The sequence below is a fragment of the Lottia gigantea genome (genome assembly GCF_000327385.1).
Source record: "Lottia gigantea unplaced genomic scaffold LOTGIsca_57, whole genome shotgun sequence".
In the NCBI taxonomy this organism is placed as follows: domain Eukaryota; kingdom Metazoa; phylum Mollusca; class Gastropoda; family Lottiidae; genus Lottia; species Lottia gigantea.
Genome location: NW_008709945.1, coordinates 696,907 through 709,221, shown reverse-complemented (window position 1 = coordinate 709,221; position 12,315 = coordinate 696,907). Strand labels below are relative to the sequence as shown.

General features: G+C 35.0%; 2 protein-coding genes across 2 annotated transcripts; one reads left to right on the top strand and one right to left on the bottom strand.

Annotated features, from left to right (window-relative positions):
• Positions 1 to 1,030: 1,030 nt before the first annotated feature.
• On the top strand, positions 1,031 to 7,607 carry LOTGIDRAFT_234943 (hypothetical protein; the record flags this gene model as incomplete). Its single annotated transcript, XM_009063346.1, has 5 exons — positions 1,031 to 1,047; positions 5,347 to 5,502; positions 5,706 to 5,786; positions 6,041 to 6,213; positions 6,460 to 7,607. The coding sequence occupies 5 exons, from the start codon at positions 1,031 to 1,033 to the stop codon at positions 6,756 to 6,758; spliced, it is 726 nt and encodes a 241-aa protein (XP_009061594.1). The 3' UTR covers positions 6,759 to 7,607.
• On the bottom strand, positions 7,565 to 11,949 carry LOTGIDRAFT_234942 (hypothetical protein). Its single transcript, XM_009063345.1, has 2 exons — positions 11,034 to 11,949; positions 7,565 to 8,727 (listed from the first exon to the last, which is right to left on the bottom strand). The coding sequence occupies exons 1-2, from the start codon at positions 11,874 to 11,876 to the stop codon at positions 7,666 to 7,668; spliced, it is 1,905 nt and encodes a 634-aa protein (XP_009061593.1). The 5' UTR covers positions 11,877 to 11,949; the 3' UTR covers positions 7,565 to 7,665.
• Between the last annotated feature and the right edge of the window lie 366 nt (positions 11,950 to 12,315).

Below are 12,315 nucleotides of genomic sequence, written 5' to 3'. Positions count from 1 at the left end.
CCAGTAACATAGTGGTAACCAGGCACAGATACATTCAATGATATAATTTTGCAAAACCAAGACTTAAATCCATTCAAAATTAGAAACCAGAGATTCAAAAGAATGTGCGAAAACAAGAGTTACGGCCCTTGAGTTGATAGAAACAAGAGTTATTGCCCTTGGGTGATAGAACAAGAGTTGCGGTTCTTCAGGTAATGGAAACTGTCTAATGATATTGAAGACTTTGATTGAAATCTGTGATTGTTTATAAAACTAGTTATAGACGAAAATATCTTTATTTTAGATTCTGTCTCAAGGAGCTCCTTCTTTATCATGGTAAATAACATTCTAGTTTAAATCATTAGATAGCGGAGTATAAATAAAATCTTCTAGCCTTAGACAGCTAGTGTTCCTGTTTTAGTGAATTTGACCAATCGATGTAATCTAAATATATGGAATAAAGGTATCACTTAAATATAATATTAGATATCTTGTTTTAGTTTTAAACTTGCAATAAAACGCGTGTTTACAAGTTCTTAATATATATAGGCAAAACTTGAAATCATACCTTACTTGAAATTCTTGCTTATACTTAAATGGTTTTGTGTCCCATCAAGTAAAATATACCTGCCACTTCTTAAATGAGAAATTACAGGGAAAGTAAAAATTCCAAAGTGAAAATGTCACAGACTTGTTAAATCTAAAGAATCGTTAAATCAGGTGAAATAAGGTTCATTTTAAACTAAAACAATTAGAGTGTAGTGATAGGCCAATAATTTTTACAGATTACTCCGCTAATGCTGAATAATAGGTCGATTAGGAAGATTACCGCCGCCGGCTGAATGGAATAATTTACAGGCTAGAAAAGGAGAAAATGTGTTTAAATAAATTTAGGGTAGAAATTGAAACTATAGTATAGTTCAGATTGAAGGATTGTTCACTCGGAATCAATTTAAAGTTTTGAATACGAGGTAATCAGAAGAAATCTTCTGTCAATTTGAGGTCGCAACGGCAGAAAATTGCTGGTTGATTGAGTCACGTGGTAATTAAAATGTTAAATCAGGGGAGGTAAGTATGTAATGAAGGGAGATAATCGTGTCATGTCTTGAGTAGAGTGATTATCAAATATTTGAATCTGTAATAAGCTCGTTATAAATACCAGGTATTTGAACTTTCACCTATGAAAAGATTGGTCAACTCAGTGGCTATATATTTGTCGGCAAAAAAGACGTTTGCATTGTCTTCCCATTTGTAGAAAATAACTTTCCTTTGTGTTATTCAGATTACTCTCTCGATTCTATGATTTCAGGAGAAACCCTGACGAGATTCAGACACCACTAACGCATTTAGCGATTCCATCAAAAAATATAGTTTTTAGAGCGTTTACAAGCAAATGTTGACAGACGGACGGACGGACGGACGGGGTTTTTACAATATACGCCCATCTTACGTGTGGGCGTATAAAAATGATCATTGAATAATGATATAAAATAAATGATCATTAAATTTAAAAAAAAATGACCATGAAAAAAAATGATCATTAAATAAAAAATTAAATAAATGAACGTTGAATAAAAATAAATGATCATTAAATAAATATATATATATAAAGTTTAAAGAAAATCAAAGAAATCATATCTAATACATTGTGTAAATAGAAATGTACTTGTTCAACCAGGGATATATATTTTACACTCGAACTACCTGTCATCACTTGTATTAAATAGATGGTTGTCAGGTTTACGAGGAGATTATCATCATGGATTAAAATAAAAACCGATACAATCTTTTCTAATTATTTTTTTATTAATTACTATGAGGAAGTCGATGATTATCTCTGTTAAAGGGACTCTTTGCGGGGTCATTTCCTCCCTTTAACAATCACGTTCTTGATTAATAAACTTGCATATTCGGCCGAGTAAAAAAGAAATTGATGGGATTTTTTTTCCATTATCATCTGGCAATGCAAAGAAGAAAAAAAGTTATCAGATGCATGAAGAATGTTTGATATATAATAGCTAATGTCAGCTCAATAGCTCATACAATTATTCGTGTACACCTGACGTATGATTGTTTAAAGCGATATGGTTTTGTTTTGACCAACTTATGTTGAACTTTCTAGATATTGTTTATATTTATATATTTGTTTGTTTATTCCACTTTAGATCATAGATTAAAGAAGTTTTTCTATTATCATTTTATTTATCGATTCATTCATATAGTAATTTAGGGGGTCTGTTTTCAATTGTTTTTTCTTATCAATAAATTGATATTTTTGGAGGAATTGTGTCTCTAAGCAAGTTTTTTCCCGAGAAACATGCTAAATTATTGATATGTTATTATCTCCTTTTATAGGGAAGTAGCAAATAGAATGATGAAATCTAGCTTCACTCCACGCGCATCATTTTAAACTGGTTTTTATAAATGTTGTAAGGTGTCTGTAAAATGCCAAATGTACCGAATGCTTTTAACTGTTTAACAACCGTTTTGCATTTAATTTTCAAATGAATTGTAGAAGAAACTACACTGTCTCTTTCGTTATAGTCCTATCGCCAACGATTATACGATGATATAGAATGCATAAAGGAACAGAAAATACAAAATCAAATATATATATTTACATTTGTACTCGATTTTTGTAGGAAATTTGAATACCATTTACATATAGACATGTAAGAAAGATAGCATTCTATAATCATATGTGATATTTGTATGTCAAATTATGAATTATTAACCAACTACTAACGATCCGAACAGCAGAACGTAACCCTAAATTCAAAACAACATATTGGCGAAACATAGGTAGCAGCTCATGATCTTGTCACAGCAACGTCATGGGGCATTTCACACCAACCATTCAAAAGTGATTCTGAGAGAAACTTGCCCGAGGTAAGGTAATAAAGTAAACCAGGTAGAAAGTGAAAACAATCCATCAATTTAAATACCTGGCTGTCACCACATCTACCTTGAATAACTCGCTGGCAGGTTCATCAACGTGTTACACTCTCCTGGATCAAGCCATACTGAACATAGACCAGTAAGGGAGCTTTTATGAGGCAACTGACCCAGTGAAAATAATCAGGATTACAGCACACAGGGCAGTGGAGGTGGGCAAAGGTAAGCATAAAAATGATTTCAATTTATTTTATAGCAAAACTGATACTTTCTTTGATGGTTCAAATACTTATCAGATTGTTCATGTTCAATCATAGCGCAGTGATTTGCACGAACTTCAAGTTCATCTAAGAAATAGATGTAGCCTTGTTAATTACGCCTATTGGATAACCACTTCTTGACAAAGTGAACGAAAATGTAGAAGAGCTTTTGCTATAGATATACCAGTAATTCTTTTATGGTGAACTATTGTTTTAATCCTTTTTAAACTTTGCAATGACCAGAACATGACTGACTAGCTAGGTGGGTCACTGTAATAAACATACATACTGTGAGTATTTTTCCAACCAATTTCTCAACAGTTTCTACTGCATTTTTCTGTATTATAGTCTTCAGATGGCAATATTTAAGGTACATGTATAAGGAATATATCACCACACTACTGTGCCATATATATGTTCCCTCTATATCCGTGTCAAAACTCAATTTGAACCATTTTTATGTCATCAAATTATACAATAAAAATGAAGGAAGGTAATAATAAAGTTTCATTATCAGTGTTAAAATAATACTTTACAATAGACGACTCAAACTGTTGTCACTAAAAGTGTAAATTTAATTATTTGTTTCATTGAAAACAACCATATTGTGTCAACAGTCTATTACAGATGTAGTTTGACTAGGGAGAGTTTGATATGCCAAAAAACCTTCGAAACAGAACAGTCTTTCAGAACAGCCTGTATACATCTAGCCCTCCTCGCCCACCACAGCTTTTTAGGGACAATACTTGTATTAAACGTTGTTCGTGTGAATTTGCTTTGCTATTTATCAATTTGATTAGCATGCTACTAACTTTGGTAATAGTTTTTTTTCCGGAATAGGTCTTCCATGTAAGATCCGAACGACATATAGAAGCGAGGAGCACATAAAACAAAACACAAGACAATATTATGGAATATATTCCATAATATTGTCTTGTGTTTTGTTATAGGTCTCCCATAGAATAACAATCGCATCGTGGGCTAATAATTACATCGTTATAACAGTCACCGTTTGGCCAAACAAACCCACCGTTATTTTTTGACAATAATACCTACCCTTATGTTTGATTTAACCACATTGTATTTTAACTTGTTGAAATCGAAAGGTTGTTTTCGGAACGGGAAAGTCATGATAAAGGTGTTATATTAAAAAAAGGAAATAGTAAGTAAGTTATATGATTTGGTATTTAATTATGCATTTTCCTGTCATAATTGAGTAGCGAACTGAACGAGGATCAAAGGGTTTTAACGAAAGAAACAAACATTTTTAGATTGATATGGATGGTGGGGATTAAGCTACATTAACGTAAATCATTTATCTTAAAGTCCATATTTTTGTGCCAAGTGGTGTCGATCCCATAACAAAATGGACCACTATGAAGTTTGGTGTTGTAGATCTTAAATGACAGATCTCTGTCCCGAGGTCACATGTTGTATATTACGTTTTGTCAAATAATTTTGATTGAGGGATTTTAATCAATATTATATCAGTTAGTTTAGTCGAGTCATTGGACAAGAAGAAGAATAGACAAAAGCCACGTGTTAAAGTTTGATTTGACTTAACAAATGTATGAGTTTTCGGATGCATAGCAAAATGTCATAACTTTCTGTTATGATGTTAAAAACTAAGGACGAACAATATTTTAGATACCTTTTTCGAATTTGAAGGTACACTTTCTTCATGAGAAATTTTTAGATATTTACTGTAATAAAAAGTCATTATTATATTCATGTACCTCCATTTAACTGTGGTGTTATTTATATACGTGATAAAACGAGAAAACATTACCCTCTAATTTGTCATAAATGTTGTCATTGAAAATTAAAACATATGGAAAGGTTCTCATTACTTCGCCAATCACATAAAACAAACTAAAATAATTAACTATACGACAACATCTTATTATTAACCGCGCACCTACCATGTTTTTTATTACCAGTTCCAGCTAGTGGGCCTACGAGAATTTCATTACTAATGAACGAGTAAATTAAAAGTGTGGTCGATGGATTTCTTCTTTATCTTTAATATTATTCTCTGGGAGCCAACATACTACCAAGTTCAGTTCGGTTCTGTTCGGTTACATGGACTAGTATCTCTGTTTTACTAATATGCAAAAACTCACAAAACAGAGAAACATGACAACACATAATTTACTTATTTCGTAATCACTTATTACTTCAATCAAACAATTGTTCTATTTTGTCATTACAGAAAAAAGGAACTATCCACGATGTTTGTATATAGTCTGTTATTTATTGGTTTAATTCAATATGCCACAGCACATGAGGGCCACCACAACCCTGCCCCCACAGGACAACCTGGAGCACCTAACAGTTTCCACGATTCTAATATGGTTCACAATGAGCAGTAAGTATAAACAATTGACTAATAGGATTTTGCCTTATCCATAAAAGAAATATTGGAACACAGAATTTATTTTCAAATGCATAATCTGGAATATAACGAACCGAGAAGCTCATTCATGTAAAGGATTAAAGCTCGTTCAATAATTTCCAAATACAACTCAAGCTCATTCACCACCATCCAATCAAACTGATGTTACTTTTCAGACATATAAAGGAGCACATGCAAAATGAAGTCAATGTAAATAAGCCAATGTCTAAAGAAGAAATGGAATTCAACTACTTCCGGTAAGTAACAAACTATAATTTTGGCAGTAGCCAACACTGAGACAACCAGGGTGATGAGTTACCCCACTTATATGTTATCAATATGCTAGATAAATATCACATTCAGAATATGGAACAAACTGGCAATTGGCCATGGAAATACTATATCAATTAAACTGAGACTTTTGTTTGGGTGTCCTATCTTTTGGGGGTTGGAAATAACTACAATGCTCTGACAAATAATGCACCGTTAATTCGTCACACATATCTTTCAGTTTACACGATACAAGTAAGGACAACAGACTGGATGGGTTAGAAATTTTAGCTGCGCTTTCCCACATGATGCCAGCCCCCGAGTTCTTGCCACAGGAGATTCAAGGCAAAACACCAGAAGAGGTCGCCGCAATGAAAGCAGCCAGAGAAAAGGAAATGTTCGACAATTACGTCCGTGAGTACATTATTTTATGTTATGTCTTCTTTAGAAACACTGATGCGATTATAAAAGGAGCATATCGTCAGCTTTTGTTTTCATGGCAATGAATCGGATACGACAAAAGTGTCATATTTGACTGTATACCTCCTTAGCAAAGAATATGACTTTATTCCTTGTCCTGGTAACTAACGTCGCTGAAGTGACTCGCTTACTACTTGGCTATAAGTTTTTCAGTATCGGCATAACAAATTTTTCTTCCAGAGATAATTGATAAAGTTTTACAAGAAGACGACAGGGATCAAGATGGTTACCTCAGTTATGCTGAATTCCAAATGGCGCGAAGACGTGATGAACAACGAATGCAAGAGGCTCAAGCACAGATGACACCAGAACAACTGCAACAACAAAAGGCCATGGTAGAACAATATCAACAGCAAATGGCTGCACAACATCAACAGTACCAGTATCAGCAACAGCAGGCCTATCAACAACAACAACAAGCTGCACAACAGCAACAACAACAACAACAGCCGGTTGTCAACATGAATCAAAAGCATTAGACATTTTAACTCAACAAACACTGGTGATGGTATCGAGGTCAAAAACACGAGTTTTTGAAGATGTCTTCTTTGGGTGAAAGCAGTAAAGCTTACTATAAGTAATAACTCTAAGGGAACTAACACACCATTGTCTAAAAACTCAATGAAATAATTCTCATATATATAGACCCTACAGGGGGAGTTGGTAACAGGTCGGTAACTTGGGTAGCACGGGGGCGGTGCTGGAACTATATTCGCCCCCCCCCCCTCTTCAAAATTCGATCAAATTCTCAACGGAAGTTGAAATTTGTCTCTATCAGCTATTGCCCCCCCCCTCGCGCCATCCCCTACTTATGCAATATAGGGGTTGGTTATGGACCAGGTCGGTAATGGATTTGGCGATTTGAATTAAAGTTCATTTTGTAAATACTGTCATCATTGTAATAAACCATATTATCGTACCTTAAAATAAATTATATAAATATTAATTATTTTTTTTCTTAAATAAAAGACCAACGTTTATCTCGATTACTTTTTGTCTCTTGATTTTTATAGTCTGTAGGTCTACTAAGACTTGATTTTTTGAAAGTGTTAGGCTTTTGTCTGAATAAATTTATATGGACATAAATCTGATAAAAGGGCACTACTTTGTAGTTTTATTACAGACTACAACATAGATTGAAGGCATCTTATCATTCTTGCAGCCATGGACAGAGTGTTGACGACGAAGTTTAAATAACATGTAAGCATTAACAGAAGGGAGGCAATCCAGAACATTTCAATGAGGAACATCAATAGCTACTGCTCTCATACAAAGTAATGAAATCAAAGCGTTTCCCAATTTTATTTCTTAAAGAAAATAAACGAATTAAAAAATTTCCTAAAATTCAACAAGCAAAAAAACATTTAAACCTAAACCCCATTACCATCAACTGCACATATAGACCTGTGGCGGGAAATCGTGGCTCCACCTTACGGATTCTGAAGGCATCACAATTCCACCAAGATCAGATAACTCTTGTTCTATGCCTTTAATGAATAACCGGACATTCGGACATTGTCCAATATTCAGAGCAATAAGTTCTGGACAATCTAAGTCCAGTCTATGAATATCTCTACATCCAAACATATTCAGGAATTTCAAAGGCGGTGCCTCTATTGAAATCTGTTTAATATTTTTACATTTTTCTAGATTTAAATTTGAAATATTAGGACAACCATTAAGCGCCATTTGTAAGACGTAATCTGACACGTGACATCTATAAAGAACGACTGTACGTGCTAATGGCGTACTGACTGACAGAAGATTTAGCTTACAGTCAAATAACCGTAGAAATCCGATGGATCCTAATGCCTGGATGATACACGAGTCCAACAACAATTGATCGTCACTACACAGATTTAGCTCTATGGAGTCCACACTAACACATTGTACTGTCATTGTCTTCAACGCAGGCATTCCGACCATAGCCACCTTACAAAGGTGGTTAGCCGTAATGTAGACATGATTTAACGTAATGATATCCGTCTCCGATTCAGTATGAAATAGACGTAGAGTCGGACTGCGTATATGGAGAGCTTCACAAGAAAAATCGCCTAAAAGACAAAGTTCCTGTAAATTTGGAATAATCAACTCGTCCAATAACAGGCTGTCCTGAGATACACAGCCTAATTTTAAACTCATTAGCGTGGAATTCATCTTCAACAGATCTCTAAAACTCGTCAGTTCCAATTCCTCACAATTTGACATTTCCAACATGGACAATTTCTTACTTCTAATGCCGACCGTGCGTAGGATATTACTACCGTTGACAACAGCTCGCCGTAACTTGGGAGCGTAGATTTCTAAATGCTCCATCGACTCCATTCCACCGTCTATTGTGAGGTTTCTTAAGTCCGTACCATCAATACTAACAAACAGCACATTCCATAGATTATATAAACACACTTTCTGTAGGGAATCAGACACCAGTCGAATTCCATGAAGATTCTGAAAAATAATATATTTTGAGTCAGTTAAAACTATATACATAAAACGGATAGGAAACCTCTTTACAATCTCTCTAACAGCTAGTGTACAGATAAGAACGGAAGTCTGAAAATCAGACTAATGTAAATTCAACCTCGATCAACTTTTAATTAACACAACAGCCTACTGTTGAATAGTAACATGTTACTTTGCAACCACTCTAATCTCTATGTTCAGAACAGTGGCGGTGTCAGCCTCCCGAAACTGTACAAATAGGTGGCGAACTGGAACAAACTATCGAGCCTGAATTCAAAATGCGGCGACTCTGTTGAGGCGTCATAGACGGAAGCCTCTCATGGACATGTCTGACAGGGGGTATCCCAAGAAAATTTTCGAAAAATTAAACTGATTTGGTGCATTCTGGCGCATAATTTGGTTCCAAAACGTAAAAAAAATGATATTGTTCAATTTGTTAAAGTGGGGGTACAATCGGGGGTGCAAACCAAGCACACCCCCCTCCCCTGTGCCACCACTGTTTCAGAAACAAGCATTTCTATAAATCATTAAGTGGGGGGTCATGTAGGGGCCGCAGAATTGTCAAGGGAGGTAATCTGCAATCTAGTAAGGCGGTTTGTTTTAAGTGTATGGATGTATTTTTCAATAGACTGTTTCGATAATGCTATGAGTTGTTTGCAACCAAAGCTGCATGTTGTTTTTAATAAAATTAAAATAAATCTTCATGATCTGTCAAATTTTGCTTTGACTGTCTGACATTGATAATGATTTTAAGTACATGTACATGATGATGTAGTCTTCTGATAAGAGAAAAATTTATGACAGGAAGAGTAACAGGTGTCTCATTCAAATGTATGTCTCTTTCAAATATTTATTGATTTGGAATCGATGGTGGGATTTTTATCCATGTGACTCATTTTATATTACGTCAATGAAATATTTTATAGTCTTCTATTTCATATTTCTTTTATTGGGTCACCGAGTTTTATTGTTTGTTACATAAGCAATTCTTTTAGATAAGGATTGATTAGGTATAGAAAATAAACAACAAACAAACATGCAGCAAGAGGCATATGTCTTAACGTTTTAGTATAACCTTTCCATATTTGATCATATCTTAGCTTTCTCACAATAGAGAGATTCCCAATCGAAATCTCGCATAATATAACATTCTAAATCTTGGTTTTAACCTGGGGTCCAGTATCATCTGGTGGTATCTGAGAAGTCTGAAACAACTTGCAAAATGTAGCATACTGTTGTTCGATACATTATATTTGATTAAAATGGTTTTTAATATGTCTTGCTTGATCTTAAGGTTAAGTGTAGCCTATATAGAGCTTTACGAGCAACTACCGACAAATAGATGTAGATATGTGGGATTCTCGATACTGTACACGAAATCGTTTATTTTACCTTAAACGCAATTCTTTTTAAAAAAGATGTTAATATACTCGACTGATGGGCAACAATGCGTGCATTATAACTAAGTTTAGACCATGCTATTTCATCATACCACCTGCTGTTATATATAATTATACCAGGTCGATTATTACAGTGACGTCATCAATCAATAATTTTACTATCCATTACAATGAATATTTACACCTAAATTGACCTCTATGTTGTTGATCAACCACATGATGCTAAAGTACCCTGGTTTGCTGTTACTGTTATCATGTCATTGGTATGCCAGGGGGAACCGTTAGCCTATATTATGTAGTTTACATAATATCAATATTGGTTTCTAAAGTCATAGTCTAATTCTGATGAGGACAAATATGGTATTGTCCGAGTAAAATGTTGTGTAGTGCAAGTGGTGTGCTGCAGATCTTCAGCCAAAATGTTACACTCTATCAAACGCTTTATCGAAGTCACCTTTTTCAGCCTTCGCACCCCTGGAGTAATCATTTGAAACCCTCACACCCCCAAAACAATGGACATTCAAAATATTGTAAATTTTATAATCATCATCATAATCACACTTATTAATGGATACATATTTATGAGGCCGCAATAAGATGCTCAGTGGCAAGGCTGTTGCTGTTTTCTTTGAAACCAGATAATATCCGCATTACAACAATATCTACTACAACAGTTGTCCACACCCTCGACATCCAATCTCACACGCCAGGTTGAGAACCAAGGCTTAGACGCATGACGTCCACTGCGGATAATTTGCGTAAATGATCATATTTTCATAAGTATGTCTTCAATACTTAGGCAGAGTACAGATGCAAAAGAGAAGAAATTTAAAGTCCTTTAAATATCCCTGTCATTTCCTGTGTTTTGGTTAAAAAAAAATCAATACTCACCTCACAGTTGCTGATGCTTAATTTCTTCAAGTTCGTCATTTTATTTACCACGTCCCATAACTCGTCCATTTCTATTGGAACAAAATGCAAACATAACACCCCTATCATGGAAGCGAATATAGTATATCGTAGAGCTAGTACAATTCTAGCGCCTTCTCTCATAGAATCTTCACTACGCGGATCTTCTAGGGGTAACCCCGAGTTTATTTTTAGATTAACGTTCTGAAGATTTTCGAGCATTCTAAATAACGTCACTACCCCCGATGACGTAATACCCCAACAGGCGTTTAATGATACCTCACGAAGTTTTGGGAAATACTCAGCTATTTTTTCTAGGTCAGAATCTACCAGAGAAAATCCACCATTTAATTGGACGGCTTCGAGATCTTTTAAGCCTTTCAAACTTTCCACAATACAACTGTTCCATAGTATAGGCAGTCTAAGATGTTTTAAATTCACCAAGTTTTGAATGAGAGAAAATATACTTTCATATACAGGCGAATTATCTCTCCATATTAGTTTATGAACATGGTGTCCATATAGTTTTAATATTGTACTGATTAAACTATAGTGAATATGTGCGTTTGGTGTTGGGTTGACATAGAGTATGCGCCACAATGATCCAGAATACGAAAGAACACGTTTCCACTTCCGACAAACAAGACCCAGCGAAGGTAACCGATCTTCAACCGGGAGAAAATATCCAAATATTCTCACTAAAAGTTCATCTGGAAGATCTAAAATATGACATTTGCTCGCTTGATAGGAAATTCCTTCATCAAATGAAGAAAAACTGCTGTCAGAAAAAGACGCCGGATTTCTTCCACAAATATAGCCCGCCATAATATCAGACGATTTCCAAATAATTTGGAAAGGTTGTCAGCTGTATTTTCACCAACAGACGTGAATTAGAGACCATAGTAACGTAGCGTAATTCCTCTTCAACTGACTCAAAATCTTGATTAGGAAACTCATTCATAAAACGCCTACGTTGTGGTTTGTAAGGGAATTTCTTGTTGACGAAACAGTTGAGTTTGGGCTATACGTACAGGTAGTTAAAACTTGGTCAAGATTGGCGAGCGGGTCAGTCGAACAATGTCCAATGGAAATGAGTTACAGAACAGCATAAGATAACGTTTAAAAACCAAATCAGAGTGAAATATAGACCATATACACCCGTTTAGCAGGTGTTTTATACGCGGGAACATAACGTATCGCCTAAACTCACGTTATCCATATCATCACGAGGTGGAAATTATGACGTCAGAAGGTGAAACAGCTG